At 45.4% G+C, this 24,363-nt stretch overlaps 2 protein-coding genes and 2 long non-coding RNA genes across 13 annotated transcripts in view; 2 read left to right on the top strand and 2 right to left on the bottom strand.

Annotated features, from left to right (window-relative positions):
- Positions 1-24,363, top strand: part of LOC309363936 — a 230,318-nt gene that overhangs the window by 128,063 nt on the left and 77,892 nt on the right. The window lies entirely within an intron of this gene.
- On the bottom strand, positions 3,030-11,594 carry LOC309363930 (epoxide hydrolase 3-like). 8 transcript variants are annotated; one of them, XM_081900446.1, is made up of 8 exons: positions 11,377-11,594; positions 8,273-8,534; positions 7,865-7,950; positions 6,975-7,150; positions 6,482-6,610; positions 5,761-5,864; positions 4,412-4,560; positions 3,030-3,464 (listed from the first exon to the last, which is right to left on the bottom strand). In XM_081900446.1, exons 2-8 carry the CDS (start codon positions 8,513-8,515, stop codon positions 3,245-3,247), a joined length of 1,107 nt encoding a protein of 368 aa, XP_081756572.1. In that variant the 5' UTR covers positions 8,516-8,534; positions 11,377-11,594; the 3' UTR covers positions 3,030-3,244. The 8 variants fall into 8 exon arrangements, 7 of the variants coding, with proteins under 7 accessions (XP_081756572.1, XP_081756571.1, XP_081756567.1 ...); XM_081900445.1 differs by lacking the exon at positions 11,377-11,594 and adding an exon at positions 10,544-11,367; XM_081900441.1 differs by lacking the exon at positions 11,377-11,594 and adding an exon at positions 10,564-11,367.
- Positions 3,030-19,789, bottom strand: LOC309363931 (epoxide hydrolase 3-like). Of its 2 annotated transcripts, XR_014165660.1 has the most exons (9): positions 19,664-19,789; positions 18,633-18,894; positions 18,182-18,267; positions 17,129-17,304; positions 16,766-16,894; positions 16,058-16,161; positions 14,707-14,843; positions 13,955-14,276; positions 3,030-3,154 (listed from the first exon to the last, which is right to left on the bottom strand). XR_014165660.1 is itself a non-coding variant. In XM_081900448.1 (8 exons), exons 2-8 carry the CDS (start codon positions 18,873-18,875, stop codon positions 14,057-14,059), a joined length of 1,095 nt encoding a protein of 364 aa, XP_081756574.1. In that variant the 5' UTR covers positions 18,876-18,894; positions 19,664-19,789; the 3' UTR covers positions 13,530-14,056. The 2 variants fall into 2 exon arrangements, 1 of the variants encoding a protein (XP_081756574.1); XM_081900448.1 differs by lacking the exon at positions 3,030-3,154 and having other exon boundaries at positions 13,530-14,276.
- Positions 20,033-24,363, top strand: part of LOC309363934 — a 38,150-nt gene continuing 33,819 nt past the window's right edge. For both annotated transcript variants that reach the window (XR_014165661.1, XR_014165662.1), the window contains exons 1-2: positions 20,033-20,173; positions 22,742-22,799. This is a non-coding gene — a long non-coding RNA (uncharacterized lncRNA). The remainder of the gene's footprint in view (positions 20,174-22,741; positions 22,800-24,363) is intronic.

Genomic DNA, 24,363 nt, shown 5'->3' with positions numbered 1-24,363 from the left:
CCCTCATGGCAGCCATTTTGTGCTATGCCACTCACGCCACAGTGGCCATTTTGTGACTGGTGTCCTTGCAGCAATCTTCATTTTTTATTCTTTAAAACTCAAATTAATAAGCAGCATCCATAGCATATCAAACATTTTTTATTTTTATTATCAATTTTTTAATTGAAAAGTTCACCATGATTTCAACAGAAAAGGGCAAGGGTACCACAGAAAGCGGGGCAGGGTGGGACAGGCATTTTATGATTTGAGTATGTACAGCCAATTTGTTATTTACAACAACAACAAAACACTGTCTACAAGTGTTCTTGAGGAAAATCATATGCTCAAATAGGTTATTTGCTGGAAGAAGTGAGTAACCATTATTATTATTTTTGTATTTTTCCTGTACTGTATCTATATATTTTTAAAAAATAAATATTGGGTAGTATTTCATATAGTGCTAAGCAGACTGCTCTATTAGAGCAAGGATTTCTCTTTGTGCAATGGATTGATCTCCCCTTCTCCTCCTACTGGGCGCCTCCTAAATCTGTTATGAAAGTTCCCCCAACTTTCCAGAAAAGATTTGGAGATGGTGCTGGGCTCATGCAGGAGAAGGAGAGGGAAGATAAATCTCATTGCACGTGTGCTCACGCAAAAATGAGGTTGAACACCACCCGTGATTTTTGAAACAGAAGTTCAACTAAACTTGATTCTTTGCACTCTTCAATTGTTTTTCTCCCTGCGTTTTTGCACAGCTCTTTTGAGCTCCTATGCTCGCTCTCTGCTAGTCCCCAATACTGTATGTAAATTGGCATGAGCAGGAAATCTGTTGCAACAACACCCCCTAGTGGCATTTCAAAAGCACAGCAAATTATAGCCATGATTAGTCTGGTTGAAAAGTGGAATGGCAGAGCATAGCATTTTAAGCTTAAAAGCATCAATTTCTATGAGCAGCATATGTACAGGGAAGATAATACGACAGAAATAAAGTCTAAAATATCGGTGGGGAACCTTTGGCCCTCCAGATGTTGCTGAACTACAACTCCCATCATCCCTATGCATTAGCCATGCTTGCTGGAGAGCCAAAGGTTATGGTCTAAGGAGATGCTTTCTGCTTCATCGGTACATATAAAGGGACATATAAGCAAGGTGATTTTTTTTAGTTCAGAGATGAGGATGCTGTGGCACTCCAGTTTTAGCACAAGCCAGCGTGGCCAATGATCTGGGATGAGAAGAGTCGTAATCAAATAAAATCTAGAAAAACACAGGTTCTCCGACCCTCGTTTAAATGTCTGTGAGGCATCACATGGTTTCCTCACCAAGAAACAGAGGAAGAAACATGCTTGACTGGAACAGAAAAATGACAGCTGATGTGACATTTCACAATGAAGGCAAAGACTAACCAGCCATAGTTTGTGCTCAGTAAAAAAGCTGCCTGGAATCCTGAAATATTGGCACACGACTTCCAGGCTCACTGACTTATACTAATATGATCTTACCTCTGTTTTAGGGACGCAAGTAAATATTCTGATATGGTACTAAACTAACCCTGAACTTAAAAAGAAAATTGGGTGGATGGAAACAAGAGAATGTTAGCCTGAAAGGGACAGACATTGGAGAAGCAAATCAGCTCACTATATGCCCTCACCTAATAATAGTCCAAGCAATTATGGCAGCCTTTACACAATGGTTTGTGAAAAAGCACAAAGCAGTAAGAGCTAGGCTAGCCAAGGCATTGAGGTAGTGCACTATGGTGGCTCCAGCTGAACCCCAATCTAGCTGAATTACTGGCCCAAGGAAAACCCACATTGGTTTGTTTATTAGACACTCAGATCCTGGTCCTCCTGGACTATTAGAAGTTTGCCAAGGGCCAAATCTACATGATCCTTTCAAGGACAAACAGCAATGTTCAGCAGAAAACCAGGGGCAGGTTCTGATGCAGAAGGATGTTCCAGATTGAGCCCCGTGGCTTTTTCCTCAAAGATAAAGGTGAACAGATAGAGCAAAGATAAATCAACACTTGTTTAAGCACACAGCTAACATCACAGGTAGTTTGACCCTGCCACTCCATCCCCGAAACATTTCCCACTTCTGAACAGCAGCTGCACAATAGCAGCTGCACAACAGCAGCACAATCCAGACTAGAAACCCTCTTCCATCTTTAACTTGCAGTATTAGGTAATACAGTGGTACCTTGGGACAAGTACTCAAAAAAATAAAAAGCCTCCCTTGAACTCTGCTGTTTCCTGAATGTTCTTGTGACTCTTGCTTTTTAAATTATTTTTTAGCTCAGTATAAGCCATTATATTGATAACAATATTAAAAGGAAGCTTTTTGTACTGCCCATAATCATTCTTTGGAAGTACAGTGGTACCTGGGGTTAAGTACTTAATTCGTTCCGGAGGTCCGTTCTTAACCTGAAACTGTTCTCACCCTGAAGCAAAATTCTTAACCCGAGGTACTATTTCTGGGTTAGCAGAGTCTGTAACCTGAAGCGAGGTACCACTGTATGCCCAAAGGGCAACTGTACTTTCTACCTACTTTCACAGACGGCAGGTGTTTGGAGCATCATCAGATCCAAAACAATGGGATGAGCAATAACAGAACAGTATCAAAGCCCCTCTTTACCATGGAGGCTGCTTCATGAACCAACTGACATGCTTTTGCAGGGGGAGTCACACTCCCAGGTAATACCACATGTTAAGAAGCAGCTTCTTCCTAATGTGTCTAACTCATTCCAGGTAGACAGTAAAGTAAGAAGGCTGAAAACATTTCAATGTGATCCATGCCAAGGGTCGCTTTCCTGTGTAGTACCAGTTGCCAAGGTAGTAAGATGCCAATGAAAATGGGTGTGAAACAGCAACAGGAAACACAGCTTAGTTCTGGATTCTGCTGTGCTAAGGCACACTCAACAAAAAGCGATATAGAAGGAAAAGCTGTGCTCTTCCATGAGTATTAATGCCACCATGCTACAGAGGGAGTGAGATAGAAGATTCTCTGCTGAATGCAACAGCTGTGCAGTTTCACCATCAGGAAGCCTGTATCAAAAACCCTGAATCAAATCCTTTTTATTGTAGTGCAAAGAACACAGACTTGCAGCAAAACCAGTTAAAGGCTGCATGGAACTCATGTTCCAATATTGTGTAGAAACATTCCACAGGACACAGGATCAGATCTCCAGCATCAGGTCAAATGCCTGCTGTTGTCATTTCCTGGGTGAGAGGGATGCTTGTAGTACAGAATGCAGTTACTCCCTCTTTCCATTTCAGTCTCTCTTATGGAGGAAAGCCCACATCAGTTGATTGACTTTTTCAGGTTGCTCCTCACTAACCCAGTGGCTGGCTTCAGGGATGAGCTGCACCTTGATGCTCTTCCGCACATTCTGCTCAATACATGGGATAAGCCCTTGTTCCAGGAATCCATCCTTTCCTCCCCAGATCAGCAGAGCGGGCACCAGAATATCCTTGCACTTTGCAGGAACCCAACTGTAGGGATATAGATACACAGGCCACATTCAGATGGCACTTTGTTCAGTCTTCACAATGTTTACTTACCAGTTTATTTTTGTGATCCTCCACATGACATGAAAGCTACTGCTGGACATCTAGTGCACTCTTGCAGAAGTTTAGAGCTCATTTCCATGTTAATGTTTTCCAAAAAAACCCCAAAACAAAACCTGTTTGCAACCTTGTTAACTGAGAAAATCACTAGGAGTTTTGCATTGGTAAAATTTGGGGTGCTATCCTGGCATACAGTTTCCCCCCACCATTTAAAATGTAGCGTGACATGGTGGCATATCACTCAAAAAGCCACCGTTCCATAATGGAACAGAGATACTGCAGTGTAAAAGGATCATTAGCAACTAGGAGAGAAGCACTAGCATTATAACCAACAAAACAAACACAATAAACCCTACATCTGAATGCAGCCACAGAGAGGACACCTGCAAATCTGCACTGGACAGCAGGCAACTCTCCACTTTGGCCACTTACCCACGTTGCGGCCAACCCTACCACTTTCCACTCTAGCAGGCCTCATGCACAGCAGTGATGAGAAAAATCAATGGAAATCCAGAAAGACAGCATGCCCACACTTCAGTTCCAATTCTAGAACCCAACCTTTCCCATTTCATCATAAGTTAAAATATCTCAGAATCCCCTTCAGAACAGTCACAGGATTTCCTCATCCCCCTTTCCCACCATTTAGACATATATTTTAGGGAGGAAGTGTGTTTTGTCCCCTGCATCACATAGTGATCCAGTGAAAAATGTTGTGACCTCTCCAAATATTTTGACTAGAAAATTCCTGCTGCCAAACAAGTCCCACCCACCTCCAAGGGGAAAGCCTGAATGTACTGGTGCACCACAACTGAGGAAAAGCATATGGTGCCAATACCACACGTGAGCAAATCTGGGGAGGAAGGGGTTCTCACGTGGACAGGTTCCTGTAGTAATTCAGGACTGGTGTTAAACCTCCACACTTTGACAGGCTGAACAGGTAAGCCTCTAGCTCCTCATCTGTCAAACGGCGTGCTGGGTTCTGGGCTCCTGTCTTCTTGCCAGTCATGATTAATTTTATTAGCTGTAGAAAAAAAGACACAGCACCATGTGGAAGCTGATTAAATGCACACCCCATTTTCTGACCCAGAGGCAGCTCATGCCATTTTTATATATTTACTCTCCCTTAGTCTTCCACAAAGTACCTTTGCTGGGAAAAGGAGGAAGCAGCATTGTCTCTTTCCCCCCCTTTCCCTTTCAGCTGGCCCTGATCCTAAAAGAGGATCAGACATATGCATTGACATTGAGGGTAAGGCTTCCGAATGGCTAGGAGCCATTATGGCTATGCTCTGCCACCACAGATGGAGGAAGCATGCTTCTGGATGCCAGATGCTGGAAACTGCAGGAGGGGATAGTGCTATTGTGCTTAGGTTCTGCTTTGGGGCTTTGCATAGGCACATGGCTGGTCACAGGATGCAGGACTGTGTTTTGGACTACAGTTTAAGCCTTTCCCAGCACTCATCTCCACACTGACTAAAAAACTTTGTATGCTACATTTTTGTATGCCAAGTAGCAGGGGGGAGAATGGATGGGGAAGTGAAGGAATAAGCAAAGAAGGTCATAGTCCTCCCTCCCTCTGGCAACACTAGAACATGTCATAGCTTGCCATGGCCTCTTCATCCCAGACTCTAGGTAATAATCTCACCACATCAATACCCAGTGCTTTTCTTCTGGGGGGGATGCAGGGGTACGCATACCCCAAACACTTTGTGAATCTTTGTACTTTTGTCCATTTACTGTATTCATTTCTCCCGATAGTGATTTTCTTGAGTCAAAATGAGAGTACCCCCTAAACACTGTTTTAGGGGGGGAAAGCACTGCCAATACCTTAGAAGTAAACTTTAAAAGCCAGGGCATGTGTACATAAAGGTAGGCAGGTGGGAGAAGACACAGGATTATGCATTTTATGAACCAAGACAGAGAGCCCAGTGCATGACCTTGGATGAAGGGCAGTATAGAAATTTTAGAAATAATAGTAATAATAGTAATTATATAATAGTAATAATAACCCTGCACCCAGAGCTGAAAGGAGACTGACAGAGAAATTTGGGATGAATACATAAAACACAGTTGAGAACTGTATTTTAGGATTGTGGAAGAGAACCATCAGTCCCCAGAGCAGAATAAAATGATTGGACCCTTTGGTTAATCTGCATGAGCTTACTTCCAAGTATGACAGAACATGAGATTTGGAACCCACTCTGCAACCATTCCCTCAACTCACGTAGAAGTCATTTAAGGACCACAGGAACTCTGGTAGCTTTGGGAGCTGGAACAGAAACATGTGGTTGGATCGCAGCAGCTGGGTGGGATGTCGTGGAAAATATTCTGCAAGGTTGAAGGGAAAATAAGTTGTGTGTCAGGGCAGTGCCAATTTCTCCACACATGAGAAAGCAGTGCCAATTTCTCCACCAGATAATGCGTGGTATTCAACTATGTTTCAGTTAGAGCAAACCCACTGAAATTAGTCAATGTGAATAAGTTAGGTCCAGTCATTTCAACAGGTGTACTCTATGTAAAACTTAGTTGAATGCCACTCTCAGAAACCAATCTTCAAAATAAAATGAAAGATGTCAACTGGAGTTGCTTCCTATTTCCCCCTAACATCTGCGTCAACTTCCAGTCCAAGCAATGAGGGCAGGGAGGATCGTTTTTTAATTTTTTTTAGAAACCCCTGCTGCCAGGCTCCTATTTATTCACAAGCAATGCTTGTGTGTTGGGGTTGGGAACTTGAGCAAAGCAGACAACCTCCTTCCCACTTCCTCCCAAAAGATCTGTGGTGTGAAATGATGGCCCACCCTGACTCTGCATTCTAAGGGCAATGCAGTCATAGTGGCCTTTTACAGTTCTGCAGGCTTCCCTCTTCCATCCGCAATCCTGTTTAGAGCTAGAAAATGCCAATAGCCACGGTGAGAACCAAAATCATGGGGCAGTACAAGACTTACCTAATAAAACATGTGGTTGAACAGCATCCATGACAATCAGCTTCTCCAGCATATTGGGGTAATTGGCAGCAAATGCCAAAGCTATGATTCCTCCCCAGTTATGCCCCACCAGGATGCACTTAGGAATCTCTATAAAGAACAAATAGAAAGCAATGAAACAGAGACAATGGGCTGTATTCAGTGCTTATCATACTCAAAATAGACCAAGTGAAGTTCACGGACATGAGTAACTTAGGTTCATAATTTCAGTGGGTCTACTTTGAGTTGGACACAACCAATCATGGACAAGTAAGTATCTGCCAATGGGAAGCTACAAGCCTGCTAGATAATTTCCCAAACTCACACACCAGTTCATCCCCACAATGCTCCATTCAGCACCCATGCAACACTTCTCAAAGACTGAGCAGAGGGCATTCTCTTCCCACTGCTAAAAGGTAAGCCACTGCAATGGCAAGCCAGACCCTTCCTCCAAAACAACCATTTCCACTCTTACCATTCTTCTTATTGGGGCTCAGAGCTTCAATGACATCATGTACATCTGCCAGCAGAGCATCCCTCTGATAGTGCTCACAACCAGCTGGTGCGTCGGAAAAGCCATAGCCCCGCAAATCGAGGGCCACCACCTTATAGGCCCACTTAAATTCTTGCAATTGATGGCGCCATGCAAACCTGTTGAAATACATCCAAACCATAAAGGGATAAGTAGAGAAGAAGGCTTCCCTACGTGAAAATTCCAGGACATCAGTGCCTACTTTTGTTGTGTTGCTTTAGTCCTGCTCTGTAACTTCTAGTTTTTGCTGCTTGGTTTGTTTATTATTGTTACAAAGGTTGCTGGTCTGAACTGTATTTCTATATTGTGTACAAATGATTTTATTAATGCTTATTGTACACTACCCTAGGATCTTTAGATGAAAAACAATTTAAAGGTATTTTAATTAAATATAAGTATTCACCTCGTTTCGCTTCCTCATCCTCTAAAAATCAAGAAACCCCCACCAAGCTTTTGCTTAATTTATCATGACCTCTTCTACATTTGTTAAAACTGTAAGTCTACTGTATATCATGTTGCTTCTGATTCTATGCAGCATAAGGTCAACACTAAAAAAAAGTTGTATTAATTACAATTTAATGATGAAGGCCTTATGGTCATTCACCATGAGGGGATAGCAGCAATCAAGTCCCTTCCTTCGGGAAGTTAATATTTCTGTCTAAGACCTTTGCCCCAACTTTGCAGGAATTTGCTGGCCAGAAAGGCATTACGTGACACGTTGGCTGACAGATCTGTAGCCTATCACTTCCTGCATGAACCACACCTGGAGTAAATTGATATCAGCTCCAGGCATTGCACTTCTTCCTATTGCCGCACAGCACAGCGACACTTACCAGTTCTGGGGAAATCCATGCAAGAAAAGCATCAGCTGAGCTCCATCCTTGCCAGCAGCAACATAATGGAGACGCAGCCCTGAATTCTTGATACCCCAAAAGACAGAGAAATAGGAAAGTTACACACAGACAAGAGCTCAGTGATAGTGACAGGTTCACAATATGTGACATTTCCTGTTAAGAGACAGCTGAAGGGAAACACACTCTGCATCTAAGACTTTGAAGAGCAGCTACCAGTAACCTTTGAAAATATCAGGGTAGAGGGACAAATAGTTTGACCTGGCAATAAGCAGCGTCCTATGTTCCTCCCAACCTATAAAATACATGACCAGGATCCTGCCTTCAGCAGCTGTCTGTGAGCACCTGACTATGGCTGGAAGCCTCCCCCTTCCCCTCCACTGTACTCACTTTTAGTGTCACAAAGCTGTGCTCCCCATGCGAGGCATCAGTGAGGCATCTTGGTGGAGTCTCCCGTCTCTTCTTGCGCAGCACCTGGAAAGGACCCCTAGACACCACTAGCGATAGGGCCCACCAACAGTAGAAGGCAGCAGCAAGGGAAGCAGCACTATACACAACCAGCCAGGACACAGCATTAGAGACCTTCAGCATCAGGCGTGTGGGGATCAGTAAGAGGCGATAGAGAGAGGCCATCCTTTCCTGTTGTTTGGGGCTGCAAGAGAGAGGCTGCAGTTCAGAAGTAGAACACACTTTGCATCCCAAATTCAATGCCTGGCATTTACAAGTAGAGCTGGGCAAGAACCCTGCCCAAGAGCTGCTTCTAGTTAATGTAGATCAGGGTGGGGAGCCTCAGGTCCACTGGGCAAAAGCCCTGAGAGACTTTCCTGGGCCACTGCCACTTTTCTTGGTGTGTAGAATTGTCTGTAGAAACTTCTTACTTTTGCATGGTTAGAATGCAACCTTTTCCCTCATCTGTATGCACCACTGTTATACAGCCCAAGAAAGGTTACTTGCTGCTGTAGTCAGTCCTGAGACAGATAAACCAATGGTCTGATTTGCTCTAAGGCTGAGGATACACCAGAGTGTTAATGCATGCATGGAGATCCTATTTTTTTCCTGTGCACTTTTGTCCATACAAGAGCATTTTTAAGTGAACTCCATCTCAGCATTTACCATCACCACTAGTGGGCAGTGCTTGATGGAATATATTTGCACATGCAAGTACTGTATTTGCTTATTTTTAGATACAAGCTTTCGGATATACCAGACTTGCACAAAACACTGTTGGAAAAATGTAAAAAGAAGTGTGTTCCCAAACAGCCCCACCAGCAGCCCACCAAGCACCTCTCACTAACTGAAGTAAAGGGAGGGCGCTGTGATAGATGGCACCCTGCAAAAGTTACCACACACCTTTTTAAAAATGCCCACACAATGTGCTTCAGTACACCTATGGCTGGGATCATACAGGTCTATGTTGGATCCCCACTCTTACTGCATTATCCACAGAATGGACAAATCTGAACAAAAGAGGGGAAGGCGTGCAATGTGCCACCTGGATGAAGACATTGTGCAAATGTGACAATTATGCACACATGGGATACTGAACTCACTTTAAACTGCACTCCAAAACATTTGCCCACGTATGTGCACATAAAATAGAAGATCTAGCTGAAAGGCAACACGATGGGATCTGCATTCATTGTTACAACGAACCCTAATAATGATTCTTGTATAATTTTTTAAGTTACTGTAAAATCTTAGAAGGGGCGTGGCTGTTATGAGGACCTTGCACTTCGGGATCTGCCACGACACTACCGGTTGCAAGTCCTTTCTCAGAAGACCAGAAACTCGGACCCAGCCGCGTTACAAACGGGAGTCCTGCCACGGGAGGCACGACGCGTGTCCATAGGAACTCAACCGAGCAAACTCTCGGTATCCAGCAAACCCAAGCTGGGGTGCTCGCCTGCTAACACGGCTGGGTTCTTGGCTGCCTTCGGATAAAGCGGTGGGGCTCCCAAGCTGAGATAGTCAGTGGCGCGGGCAATCGAAACTCTCTCTTAGTACCTCAAGGAGCGGGGAGTCACTTGACGCCGCCGGGGCACGTTCAATCTCCCCCTGCTCCCGCGACCCACTCGCTCCGGCTTCCGTTTTATAAAGGCCGCGCCGCCCCTCTAGCTCTTCCCCGCCCGCCAAGGGAAGACGCGGCGGCAAGGCGAGGGAGCAGCAGCGCTTCCTTCCCCGCCTCTCGGGGCCTCCTGCTCCTTCCGCGGCTGCTTCGGGCGCAGAGCTCCGCCCGTCGGAGCGACCAGGAAAGCCGACCAGGCCTCTCTCCGGCGGAGGGACGAGAAGCCTGAGCTGAGCCCGCTCAGGGACGGCTCTCGTCCACAGCTGCTCCCTGCCCGCTCGTCTGCTTGATCTCGAGGGCCCGCCTGGAGAGTCCGGGCGCAGGGCCGGATCTCACCCAAAGGAGACCCCGCCTCCTACAATTCAGGCACGGCGGCAAGAATCATAGAGATGGAAGGGACCACGAGGGTCATCTAGTCCACACACACACACTCCGCCATGCAGGAATATTTTGCCCAATGTGGGGCTCGAACCCACAGTTTGGAGATTAAGAGTTTTTGGCTTTTGGAAACCTCGGACGGTCAGAGGAAGGCGAAATGGCCCCTGCCCCTGACACATAAATGACCTCTTTCAACTCGGCTGCAGAGCTATGCTTACCACCCCACATATTCACGCACCGGATCATCAGAGTCTCTTTGAACTGTCCATGATCAGGCAAGGGAACAACAACCCGCTTTTCGGGTAGGTACCTTTGAAACACATTCTTCCCCTCCCACCTGAAAGAATTCTGGGCGCTGTAGTTTGTTAAGGGCTGCTGGGAATTGTAATTCTGGATTGAGTAAGCTACAGTACCCAGAATACTTTGAAGGAAAGGATGTGCTTTGAATGTGCTTTAAAGGTATAGTGGGCGGTAGTTAGAGCCACTCACCTCTACAGCTGAAACGGTACCAAAGTATTTTATTGGTAATGTAAGGACACAAAACTACAACTTGACTATAAACAAAACATTCTTCTCTGTATGCTAGCTGAGATTTCCTACAGGCAAGCTGCAAAACAACTGAGATTACTTTAGAAGCTGAGGCGCTTGGTGGGGATACCACGGGCTAGGTGGTCTGGTGGTGCACTTAAAAATGGTGATAAGTGAACAGAAAAAGAGCCTGTTGCCTAAGTGGGCAAAGGATGGCAGCCTAGGCTTTGATTTAAGGTTGGTACTTTGGTGGGGGGAACAGGGTTTTGTTTTATTTTATTTAGCAGGCAAAAACTCAGCAATTTGTCTTTTTCGTGTGCAAATAACAATACTGGGAAAAGTTTCACCATGCCTTTGAGTTCCTTAGAGGAGAGAGGGGATATAAATGTAATAAATAAATGATTCTCTAGCTTTGTGTTATTCCATGCCTCCATGGCACTCATTTTCTGACTGGTGCCCTCGCTCTCAAAATTCAGAATGTGCCCATGGGCCAAAAGACGTTTGCGACCTTTGCTCTACTTACTGCGCCACACTTGCTCTCTCTTTTCAGTCCTATTCCATCTGCTAAGGAAGCAACCTCAGTACAGACGACTCCTCTAGTCTTTTTATTTCTGTTATCTTTTTGCTTCCTTCACTATCTCCTTTATTCTTCTCCCTCTTCAATCACTTCTCCCCGTGGGACTTTCAATTATGGCACGTCAAGCAAGTACCTAGAGCAGAGGTTGGCAAGGTTTACCTCGCCTGGGCGGTTCACTCCAGCAGAGATCCCTCTGTGGGCCGGATCATGTGTCCGCCTACAATTTTTGGCGTCTGCGCAGATGCGATTTCCGGTGTCTGCGTCTGCGCAGACACAATTTTTGGCGTCTGCACATGCCTGATTTCTGTCATAGCGAGTCCTTGCACCACGCAGCACATGGGGACTCACCGAGCGGGCAGCTCAGTTCGGGGGCGGCTCATGGGCCAGTTAAACAACCCCCTTGGGCCACTTGTGGCCCATGCACCTTAGGTTGCCGATCCCTGACCTGGAGGGTCAAGTTGGAAGGGGCATCAACTGAACTGCTCTACTCTTGGGCACTTTTGTGCTTTTCCCTGTCCCACTAGTACCACCACCCCTTTCTGAAGGCAAAATGACATGAGGCCCTGATCACTCCCCTGTTCCTACCTGGGAAATTTAATTTCCCCCATTCGCTGTAATGTCACTTTCAGAACCAAAAGAGTAGGTATTGCACACAGAATCCACAAGGTGGCTCCCCCTGCAAACATTGAAGTACAGTACTGTACTGATTTCATTCTAGCTTCAGAGTGAAACTAAGCAGACCTGTCGATATAAGAACTATATATAAGTTGTTTCTTCAGTATACAGTGGGAGCTATACAATGATGATGCTAGACCATAATATCATTACAGTGGTAACTCGGGTTAAGAACTTAATTCGTTCTGGAGGTCCATTCTTAACCTGAGGTACCACTTTAACTAATGGGGCCTCCCACTGCTGCCGCACGATTTCTGTTCTCATCCTGAAGCAAAGTTCTTAACCCGAAGTACTATTTCTGGGTTAGCAGAGTCTGTAACCTGAAGAGTCTGTAACCTGAAGTGTCTGTAACCCGAGGTACCACTGTATTTATTTGATAATATGCAGCATTAACCACAGCAATTGAATGCCAACATAAACCCTAGTGAAAGAAAGCTGAAGGTCAAACAAGGCAGCCTGTGAAGACTTCTTGAAGCTTGGTCTGCGGAAACAGACAGGTGGAAAAGCAGAAGCCTTTCCTCATCCGCTAGAACTTACTGATTGTGCTTTGGCCACAGATTGCCTTGAGCCTAGCCTGGCCCTCAGATCCTGGTACTTCTGAACTATCAGATGGCCACCAAGGGTCAAAACTACATGCAACTTTCAAGGGCACAAAGCAGCTTGGCGGGAGTAATGTTCAGCAGAAAACCAGTCCTGGTAACTCATCTAGATTGGAAGCATATTACAGATTAGGGCCTTGTGGCTGCTTTTCCTCCAAAATAAAAATAGGCAAGTCAAGCACACTTGTTTAAACACAAAATTTGGCCCAGGGTAGTATTAGGAACTGCCACTCCATCCCGGACTCAATTCCTGCCTCTGCACAGCAGCAGCATAGTTGGCAGCACAATTCACACTAGAAGCTCTTGTACCTTTAACTTGCAATTCTAGAGAATAGAGCAGAGGGCACATCTGCTTTGTACCAACTTCAGACTGCCACCATTTGGAGCATCAGGTCCACAACACTGGGGAACAATACCTGTAGTATCAAAACTCCTCTTTATTATGGAGGCTGCTTCACGGGCAGACATTCTCTCCCAGAGCAATGACTAGCTTTAGTCCTGGCAGATGTGAAGCTTCCACCCAGCTGTGTTCCTATAAGTCACCTATATATGTTCCTTTTGCACATATTTACACACCCACTGGGGGTCGTCTTGTCGTTTCTCCAGTCCACCACATGCAGGATGAGGCACACACTATGAAATCAATCACTGCACCATCTCTTTGGCATGAGCAGTGGATTAATTCAAGCCTCTTCAAGACATCCAACTAATTGCCCCAAGCATTACCAAGATGTTCTCAGGCACAGTCATGTTCTCAGGTAATACCACGTTAAGAAGCAGCTTCCTCCTAATGTGTCATTAACTCATTCCAGGTAGACAGTGAAGTAAGAAGGCTGAAAACGTTTATTTCAATGTGATCCATGCCAAGGGTCGCTTTCCTGTGTAGTTTGCCAAGGTAGTAAGATGCCAGTGAAAATGGGTGTGAAACAGCAACAGGGAACATAGCTTCGCTCCGGATTCTGCTGTGCTAAGGCACTCCCAACAAAAAAAAATATAGAAGGAAAAGCTGTGCTCTTCTGTGAGTATTAATGCCTGTATACCACGGGGGGGGGGGGGGAGCTGGAAGACCTTCTGCTGAATGCAACAGCTGTGCAGTTTCACCATCAGGAAGCCCATATCAGAAACCCTGAAGCAAATCATTTTTATTGTAGTGCAACAGAACACGGACTTGCAGCAAAAACAGTTAAAAGTTGCATGTGACTCATGTTCCAATATAGGGTAGAAACATTCTGCCAGACACAGAGAAGGACCAGATCTCCAATGTCAGGTCAAATGGCTGTTCTTGTAATTTCCTGCATGCTGGGTGGTAGGAATGCTTGTAGTGCACAGAGCAGTCACTGCCTCATTCAGTCTCAGTTTCTCTGAAGGAGGAAAGCCCACATCAGTTGATTGACTTTCTTAGGTTGCTCCTCATTGACCCAGTGGCCGGCTTCAGGGATGAGCTGCACCTTGATGTTCTTGCACACCTTCTGCTCCATGGGTACGACAAGCCCTTTTTCCAAGAATACATCCTTTTCTCCCCAGATCAGCAGGGTGGGCACAACAATATCCTTGCACTTTGCACAAACCCAACTGTAGGAGAAGATACACAGAAAAGAAATCTGCAAATTGGCATTGAACAGAAATCAGTTCACCATTTTGTGCCACTTATCAGAGTTGTGTCACTTTCCACCCTAGGGAGGCTCATGCACTGCAGCCATGACATCAATCAGGAAAGGCAGCACAGCCACACTTTAGCTCCAATTCTATAAATGAACATTCTTTTAGAAATTAAAGTATCTCAGAATGGTCACAAGATTTTCTCATCCCCTTTTCTGAAATTTAAACACAGATTTGTGGAGGAGGAAGAGTGTTTTGATCCTCAGCACCACATGATCCAACAAAGAATTTGGTGCCCTCCAAATATTAGGACCAGAAGGCTACTGCTGCCAAGCAGTTTCTTCCTCTGCGAAAAAATGCCGATCCCACCCATTATCAAAGCTGGGAATAAATGGGCTCTCACGTGGACATGTTCCTGTAGTAATTCATGGGTGGTTCTAGACCCCTGTCCTTCGAAAGGCCATACAGGTAAGCCTCCAACTCCTCTGTCATATGATTCTGGTCTCCCGTCTTCTTGCTAGTCATAACAGACTTGATTAGCTGTAGAGAAAAAGACACAGCAGCATGTAGAGGCTAATTAAATGCACACCTCATTGTCCTGTACAAGACAGTCTCCTCAATAAGCTAGAGGGAGCTCACGCTACTAAAAAGATTTGTAAAAAATATTTGCTTAAACCACCTTGGGCAGGGCAAAGGAGTAAGCAGTGTTGCTTCCTTTTAAAAACAAAAAGCTACCCCTGCCCATATGTATTTATCTGATCAGTTCAGTAGTATTTAAAGCTTTTCCCTGCCTGTCTCCTCCACTATCCACACAAAGGTAATCTGCTACTGATCTTCACATGAGTGAAGACAAATGCACTAGCTCCATCCTATGTCCACAAGCTGGAGGGTAACCATCTGCAGCAGGGAGACTTTTCTACTTGACTCAGGTAGGCTTCCCATGCAATGTAGATTTTCCAGGGCTCTACCTCACAAGAGGAGCCTACATAAAGAGCAGCCTCCCTGTCACAGATTGTCACCCTCCAAATAATCCAGAGAGGGTGTCAAAACAAATGTACTTGTGCCTGCTCACATATCCCACTTGTTCATAGTATGCAATGTCTGAATAGGTTAGGACTGCCCCCTTGTTTAGCGTAAATACAGTTGTACCTTGGTTGTAGAATGTAATCCATTCCAGAAGTCCATTTGACTTCTGAATGTTCTAAAACCAAGGCATGGCTTCCGATTGGCTGCAGGAGCTTCCTGCACTGAATCGGAAGTTGCAGAAGCCACGTTGGAAGTTTGGGTTCCAAAGAACATTTGAAAACTGGAACACTTATTTCCAGGTTTTCTGTGTTCGGGAGCCAAAACATACAAGTACCAAGGCGTTTGAGAACCAAGGTACAACTGTACCACCACTCTTTCAAATTTATTACAGGTAAGCTTTGAACAAGAGGCACTCTCGATATGGAGTGAGGCTGTGGTGGAGGGGGCAGAAGAGACAGGGTTATGCTTCTTCCAAACCAAAGCAGATAAAATCACCCTTCATGCAGAGCAGAAAGCAGCCTGGCAGAAGGGTTTGGGATATGCCCATGAAACACATTTGAGATTTGTAGCTCAGCATTGAGCGAAGAGAATGAACAGTCACCAGCAGAGAATAAAGCGCTTTGGCTTCACAAAGTTTCACAGACAGCTTGGAAAAGAGATTTGCTGCATTTATATTCCTAATGCAAGAAGGCATGAATGGTGAGGCAAACTCTCCAACCTGCACTCACATAGAAGTCATCTAAGGACCACAGGAGCTCTGGCAGCTTTGGCAGCTGGAACAGGAACATGTAGTTGGATCGCAGCAGCTGGGTGGGATATCGTGAAAAATATTCTGCAAGGTGGAAGGGAAAATAAGTTGCCCTGCCACACATTAAATATCACCAGAACTACCGGTACTCATCAAGAGAACCAATATATGGCCCTTTGTTTTTTCTTTTCATTTGCTTTTGGATCTATTTTGTGCATAACTGAAATAAAAATACTTTATAAAAAAAGAAACAAAATCACCACAGCCAGAAAGCTACCGTATCTTCAAAATAGAGGGCTCAACTGGGGTTGCTCTCATCTATTTCCCTTTAACATATGGATCAACTTGCAGTCCAAGCAGTGGGGGAGGGGGGAGCTGGGTGGCTGTGTTTTTTAATGTACTCCATCTAATCATAAGCTGTGTTGGTGTGTTGGTGGTCAGGCACTTGGATAGATCAGACAACCTCCCTTCTTCCTCCAAAAAGAGCTGTAGTGTAACAGTGATGGCTTATGCAGGTTCTGCATCCTAAGGGCAATGCAGTCACAGTGACCATTTAACTGTGCAGCAGGGACTAGTCCCTGGCAGATTCAGGCTCCTCCCTCCCTTTTCCAATCCTGCTTAGAATTAGTGAATGCCAAAAGCTGCACACAATCGTAGTGAGTACCAAATCCCGATAGACAAGCCTCACCTGCTAAGACATGTGGTTGAACAGCATTCATCATAATAAGCTTTTCCACCAAATTGGGGTAACAGGCAGCAAACTCAGAAGCTATGGATCCACCCCAGTCATGCCCCACCAGGATGCACTTAGAAATCTCTAGAAGACAAATAGAAGACATCAGAACACAGACAATGTGGACAAGTATCAGCCTGCTTGACAATTCCCCAACCCGAACACCGATTCATTTCAAGGAGATCCCATTAAGCATCAATGTAACACTTGAAAGCTGAAGTATGTTGAATGCATGGCACTCTCCTCCCATTGCCAGTAGCCAAGCCACTGAAGTGGCAAACCGGACCCTTCCTCCAAAACAACCGTTTTCACTCTCACCATTCTTCTCACTGGGGCTCAGAGCTTCAATGACACCATGTACATCTGCCAGCAGAGCATCCCTCTGATAGTGCTCAGAACCAGCTGGTGCGTCGGAAAAGCCATAGCCCCGCAAATCGAGGGCTACCACCTTAAATGCCCGCTTAAACTCCTGCAATTGATGGCGCCATGCAAACCTGTTGAAATACAGCCAAATCACAATGGGATTAAGCAGAGAGGGCTTCCCTGGTTTGCAGCTTTTATAGTTTTTGCCTCTCCATTTGTTGTATATATATGTTTTGAATAATGGCTCCCCCCTTGTTGTTCTTCTGTTCCATCAGACTTTTGGGAATTGACTTCTTTTAATGAAAGAACTGGTGTTGTTTTTATTGTACTTATTAGTATGCTTTAAATAGATTTTATATCTGTATATACAGTGGTAGCTTGGGTTAAGTACTTAATTCGTTCCGGAGGTCCGTACTTAACCTGAAACTCTTCTTAACCTAAAGCACCACTTTAGCTAATGGGACCTCCTCCTGCTGCTGCGCTGCCAGAGCACGATTTCTGTTCTCATCCTGAAGCAAAGTTCTTAACCTGAAGCACTATTTCTGGGTTAGCGGAGTCTGTAACCTGAAGCATATGTAACCTGAAGCATATGTAACCCGAGGTACCACTGTAGGTTTAATTCTATTCAGATTTAATTGTTTTTAATGATAGTTTTTTTTCTATGCTTTTAGCTATTCTTGTTTTTAATCCGAAAGCCACCTGTAATCTTGTCAGGATGAAAGGCATGGTAATAGCAATACTAATGGTGAACACCTGATGGTCATTCACTGTGCATCATAGAAGCTTGATAGCATGTAGCTGAGTAACATCATCTCCTCTAGGTCATTTCCTTAGGGAAGTTAATCCTTCTGTTCAATACCTTCTCCTTAACTTTGCAGTAAACTCCTCTAACACATTGGCTGACAGATCTGTGGGCTGACTTCCTGCATGAGCCACACCTGCAGTAAATTGATATCAGCTCCAGACACTGCACTTCTTCCAACTACCACACAGCACAGCAACACTTACCAGTTCTGGGGAAATCCATGCAAGAAAAGCATCAGCTGGGCTCCTTCCTCGCCAGCAGCAACATAGTGGAGACGCAGCCCTGAGTTCTTGAGCCCCCAAAGGACAGAGAAATAGGACAGTTACACACAGACAAGAGCTCAGTGACAATAGCTCAGAGTTTTGCATGCACAGAGTGACAAGTTCACAATCTGTGACATCTCCTGTCAAGAGGCAGCTGATGAGAAACACTCTTTGCCCCTAAGACTTTGAAGAGCAGCTGTCGGTCACCATTGAAAATATCAGGCTAGAGGGTCAAATAGTTTGACCTGGCAATAGGCTGTTTCCTATGTTACTCCCAGTCTATCAAATACACCAGCAGCCCAGAATCCTGCCTTCACATTCTGCTTCAGCTGCTGTCTGTGAGCACCTAACTATGGCCTACCCCCCTCCACTTTCCTGCCACCATACTCACTTTTAGCGTGACAAAGCCATGCTCCCCGTGCATGGCATCAGTGAGGCATCTTGGTGGAGTCCCCCGCCTCTTCTTGCGGAGCACCTGGAAAGGGCCCTTAGACACCACCTGCCATAGGGCCCACCAACAGTAGAAGACAGCAGCAAGGGAACCGGCACTATACATAGACAGCCGGGACATAACATTAAAGACCTTCAGCATCAGGCGTGTGGGGACCAGTAAGAAATGTGTGAGAGATGCCATCCCCTCCTGTTGTCCGGTGCTGCAAGAGAGAGGCCACAGCTCAGGGGTAGATAACATGCTTTGTATGTCAAAGGTCTCAGGTTCAATGCCTGGCATCTCCAATTGGGACAAGATGCCAATCAATGGCTTGATTTGGTATAAGGTAGTTTCTTATAGGAGGATTCTTTTTTTAGATGCTTTTGAGAATGCCTTTAGGCCACACACTCAAACGCACGCATGACCTGTAGCAGTTTAAGTAACTAACAAAACAGTATTCAAGTTTCAATGATGGTGCAGGGTGCCTAGACAGCCATTACTAGGTCGAAGTCAGAAATCAAGTTCTTCCCTTCGAAGCAACAAGATGCAAAATCTCTCTCAGGATGCGACCTATAATGAGCAGGGCAGAATCTCGCACAAAAGCTACAGGTGGCATAGCGGGGAGGGCGGGGGGAATCCCTGGCACAAAAAACGAAGTGCACTAAGCCTGCAATCCTAACCCCATATACCTGGGGGCCAACCCAAATGAAATCAACAGGACTTCCTTCTGAGTAGACCTAGTTAACGACAGCGCCTCCTAAGAGAGGGTGCTATCTTATCTTCCTGCCAGGCTTGTTACAAACGGAGTCCTGCCCTGGGGCCAAAGGCTAGGAGGCCGTTTCCATGGAAATTCCACAGAAAGTCTCTCGTCGGCAATCTTCCCCAAACCCACGTCCGATGATCGCCCCGCTGACTCAGACGGCGGAGCCCATGCAATTCCTCCTGCCTGTCAGAAGAGTGCTAATCCTAACCCGTCTCGCCACTTTTCCTACCTGCAATAAGTGAGGAAAGCCACTCCAATTCTGGCGCCAAACAACCCTTTGGTAGACGGTGCCTCGAATTCAGCTCCCCGAAAAGGTGAGTAAGTAGCTCTGCCTGCTCCCCCATCGATCTCCTTCCTACACCCTCACCTTGCCGCTCCTGCCTCCGTTTAAAAAGCCGTCCCTCCAGCTCCTCCCCCCTGCGAAGGCCGCTATCTCTGCGCTAGTGGGAAGAAGCTCTGCAGCCGCGGGCGGGGAAGGCGAAGGAGTTGGAGCGCCTCACACCTCGGGGCCTCGCGCTCTCCTCAACGCAGCGTCGGGCGCAGAGCTCCGCCCCGTCAGAGCGACCACGAGGGCAAAGCCCGCTCGGGGGGTGAGAGGCGGTTGTTGTTGCTCCCGGCAGCTCCCCGCTCGCCTGGCGGAGCTCAGGGAGGCGCTTCGACTCCGCGCCCGCCGAGAGGGCCCTGACCTCGCCCGAAGGAGACTCCGTTTCTAGCATGGCGGCTGGCAAGAGAGAGCCGGGTATTGGCCGAGTTCTTTTTCCTCAAGAAAACCCCCCTCTGTTCAGGCCCGCTTAACTCCCAGGAACCTCGCAGGGATTCAAGGAGGGGAAGTGGAACCCCGCCCGACGCACAAACCGCCTTTTCTTTCATTTAGTTGAAGGGCCCCACTCGGATTCAAACCATGGGCGTAGCCAAGCCCCACATAATCCACACAGATCTGATGTTCTGCCCCCCCCCAACAAAAAACCTGGCTACGCCCATGGTTCCACCTCAACGCCGACCCCATGGTCTTTCCTATAGAGCGGAGTAACCGACCCCCTTGTTAGACTCCAAGCAGATGCAAATTTAAGTTTTTTTTAACTCTCCCGCGCCCAGAGACTGAACACGTTTGCTTTAGTTTTGTTTATATATCTAACAGATCTAACCCCAAACGGTTTGCCATATATATTAAAATTACCAATAAAAACAAAGCAATTAAAACTTTTAAACATAATTAAAATTAATGGTAAAGGAGATTAAAGCACGTCAGAATAGGTGCGTCCTGGCAGGTGTACTTTGGGATATAAACAGGAAAAGACAGGAATTCAACCTGGGCGAGTTAAAAGTAACCACCCACATACCACCACAGGTGGATTGGGGCCGAAGCGTATTATTAGTAACAACATAATACAAGAATGTAGTTTGATACTAAACAAAACATTCATTCCCAACTAGCTGTATGTTTTACAATAGGTGTAAAATGCTTGGTCCTACTCATTTGGGGCTTTATAGCTTATGGGGAAAGCAGCTGGGGAGGGGGAATATAATAAAGTGTTGCATGGTGTAGAGAAAGGGACAATAGGGACGGTTTTTCCTTCATATAACGCTATAACCTGTTAAATGGGAGACTCAAAAGTACTTCTTAACACAATGCATAGTAAATGCGGAAGTTGCTACCACAAGAAATGGTGATAGCCACCAATTAAGACAGCTTTAAAATGGGATTAAGGGACGCAGGTGGCGCTGTGGATTAAACCACAGAGCCTAGGGTTTGCCAATCAGAAGGTCGGCGGTTCACCCTATGACGGGGTGAGCTCCTGTTGCTCAGTCCCTGCTCCTGCCAACCTAGCAGTTCGAAAGCACGTCAAAGTGCAAGTAGATAAATAGGTACCACTCCAGCGGGAAGGTAAATGGCATTTCCGTGCGCTGCTCTGGTTTGCCAGAAGTGGCTTAGTCATGCTTCCCACATGACCTGGAAGCTGTACGCCGGCTCCCTTGGCCAATAAAGCGAGATGAACGCCGCAACCCCAGAGTCGGTCACGACTGGACCTAATGGTCAGGGGTCCCTTTACCTTTACCTTAAAATGGGATTAGATAATTCCTGGAGGGTAGGGTTATCAAGGTCATGGTAGCTACCTGCTACCTTCAGTCTACCTCTGAATTCTAGTTCCTTGATAACAGCAGCAGAGTTCTGTCATGGTCATGCTGTGCTTGTGGGCTTTTCAAGAGTTAAGATCAGCAATGATAGCTGGTGAAAATATCAGGATGCACATCCTCATTCTCAGGACGCATTAAGCGTCACATGCTAAAATGGGTGGAGGAAACGGAATTCTCTGCTTAGCTCATATGTAAATAGTATTGCTTGTTAGATAAGTTGATTAGGACATCACCAGCTCATGGAGGTTGTGAAATTGCCCATGAACTGGAGTCCTGATACGTGGTATGCATGTAATCCAAAAAAACCATTTTAATCGGGAGAAATCTGAAAATATATATAACAAATTATTGAATTAAAAACAGAAGCAAAAATGTCAAGAGCCAGCACTAACAATATATTAAAGAGAAAAAGAATACAAAACTTAATGTTTAAAAAGGAATGTTTTTAAGCTATCCCCCCCCCCCCTGCAAACACACATTGCTTCCCCAGATTTCCTGTTGTAAAAAAAGAGCAAGGGACAAAGCTGAGTTATTGCTTCCCCTCCCCAAGGTGCTTTCAGCTATACATCATTGGTGAACAGAAAGCTTTTATGGCAGAAACCAGTGTTTTACATCTGGCTCTGGCCTCAATACCATCAAACCACAGGGCTTCACTCACTGCACCTCCCTGGTGTAAGAACTATTTGTTTCAATGATTGGTACCAACCACACCATAATTATCCAACTAAATGGGTGGCATTAAGTGAACCCTTACATTACTGAGCTATTCCCACGCAATCTTGGGGACTGAAATTCGTCAGAAAACGGGGATTCCCTCTTTCAGTGGCATGTTCCTGCAAAAGTGGGTGGGCAGCCAGGTATACTTGCCCTGGAACTCGGAGGACTAAGTTGGCGGGAGGGGGGCTGCCATGGACTGGCTGCTTTTTTTTTTTAGTTTATAACTTTATTCTGACAAGACACTTCCCAGGCTTCAGACAAGCTCTGCATGGGCCTGCCACTGGGGTATCAGAATTGTTCAAATATTTGCAACATGTTGTAGAAAGTAGACATTTGATAAAACAAGGTCAAAATCCTGATTACTGAGACACCCATCTGCTCAGAAGTTAAGTTGCAGGCCTAGGCCATCCTGTTGCTTATATGCCTGACCTTACCTATTTGTTTCACCCTTCAGATGACAGCTTCAGATGTCAGTTTTCCCAGGAGAATACTCAGCTCCCAGTGCAAAACAGGTAAGAAACACAAGACTGCGCAGTTGTGTTAGGAATACTTGCAGCTCTAGGAATAGTCCTAGGTGTCACCATTAAAACCAGCTCTTCAGCACTTTGGACAATTCAATAATAAAACAAAGTTGCTTATTATATCTGCAACAAAATGTTGCAGTATGGAGTGCTGTCTTCCAGGGTACGCTTATCCATCATCCCTCCATGTGTTCTTATTCCCAAACTTAAAACAGCATTCTGTGGCCACTGAGCGTGCTCAATCTCATTGAACTGTGTTTCCACCCACATCCCACATGTCTCTTGTACTTCCTCCATGCCAGCTGATACCTTCCTTGGTGTGCACGAATGAACACAAATGTGCCATCTATAGGCTTAAGATGAATATTGCTGCTAGTGTGGCTAAGAACATGTCACTCGCGTTATTAGCAGCTATAATGAATCTATCCTCAGTTAAGGATTACAGACTTATTGGCAATACAGTGGTATCTCGGGTTAAGTACTTAATTTGTTCCGGAGGTCCGTTCTTAACCTGAAACTGTTCTTAACCTGAAGCACCACTTTAACTAATGGGGCCTCCTGCTGCCACCACGCCGCTGGAGCCCAATTTCTGTTCTTATCCTGAAGCAAAGTTCTTAACCTGAAGCACTATTTCTGGGTTAGCGGAGTGTGTAACCTGAAGCATATGTAACCTGAAGTGTATGTAACCCAAGGTACCACTGTAATTACTTGTGGTACATGGGGACATTTCCAGAGCTTGCCATTACTAGGAACGGGTATATAATACCAGGGCTTTTTTTAAAGCTGGAACTCAGCAGAACCTTTTTGGTGTGTTCTGGCAGCCTTTCAGCTCAACAAATTTGGGTGGATGCTCAGCAAGTTTCACAACCTCTTTTTAGAACCTCCCCCCTCATACTATTATATGCAAACTGATACTGATGTACATCTGATATAATAATGTGCTTTTTTGTATACTGTTATAAATAACAAGCTATGGCCTCTTAAACTGTGTGTGTGGAGTTATTGGTTTTGTTTGTTATTATGGTATGCATTTCTGTGGTTTTATATTGTAAACTGCCCTGTGATCTTCAAATGGATGTTATAGAAATTTAACAATACGCTCTAGTAAGGGAGCCTGTCAATAACCCATTTGATTATATGAGGTATAATCATTCCACCACTATGAAGAGAATTGTATCATTGTGTGTACCCTGTGGTAATAATAATGAAAATTGGTATTAATTTTGTGTGTGTGAAAATCAGCTCATGTGTTTGTTTCAATGTCAGCTTTAATTTCCCACCCCTGTCAGAAGAGTTTTGAAGTATGTTCACCTTCCAGGATTGAGGAGAGGTACCCCCTCTGCTGTCATACATAAACCCATAAAAAGCAAGCTCATCGGCATACTGGGACTTACTTTGCCTCACAGGCAAGGTCTGGTGGAGTGGGGAATCAGCAATTGCAGCAGAAGCTCACCTAGGGTAGGCAACCACATCCTCTCCCTTCTAGGGGGCAGCCAGGGTGGTGCCATGCTCTTCCCCCTCAGCAATGCCAACTGTCTCCACGATTCGTGGAGAA

The sequence above is a fragment of the Podarcis melisellensis genome (genome assembly GCF_964234715.1).
Source record: "Podarcis melisellensis genome assembly, chromosome: 2".
NCBI classification, from domain to species: Eukaryota; Metazoa; Chordata; class Lepidosauria; order Squamata; family Lacertidae; genus Podarcis; species Podarcis melisellensis.
Note: the sequence above shows the minus strand (reverse complement) of the source record. Positions and strands in the feature narration are given on the sequence as shown.

Bases quoted from the DNA above. Each gene is read 5' to 3' on its own strand.
- LOC309363930 (XM_081900441.1), bottom strand. The intron at 7,951-8,272 runs GTGAGTACAGTG...TGGGGTATCAAG, and splicing joins ACAGCTTTGTGACACTAAAA to AATTCAGGGCTGCGTCTCCA. The intron at 3,465-4,411 runs GTGAGAACCCCT...ATATCCCTACAG, and splicing joins TACTACAGGAACCTGTCCAC to TTGGGTTCCTGCAAAGTGCA.
- LOC309363931 (XM_081900448.1), bottom strand. From the start codon at position 18,875: ATGGCATCTCTCACACATTTCTTACTGGTCCCCACACGCCTGATGCTG. The intron at 18,268-18,632 runs GTGAGTATGGTG...TGGGGGCTCAAG, and splicing joins ATGGCTTTGTCACGCTAAAA to AACTCAGGGCTGCGTCTCCA. The intron at 14,277-14,706 runs GTGAGAGCCCAT...CTTCTCCTACAG, and splicing joins TACTACAGGAACATGTCCAC to TTGGGTTTGTGCAAAGTGCA.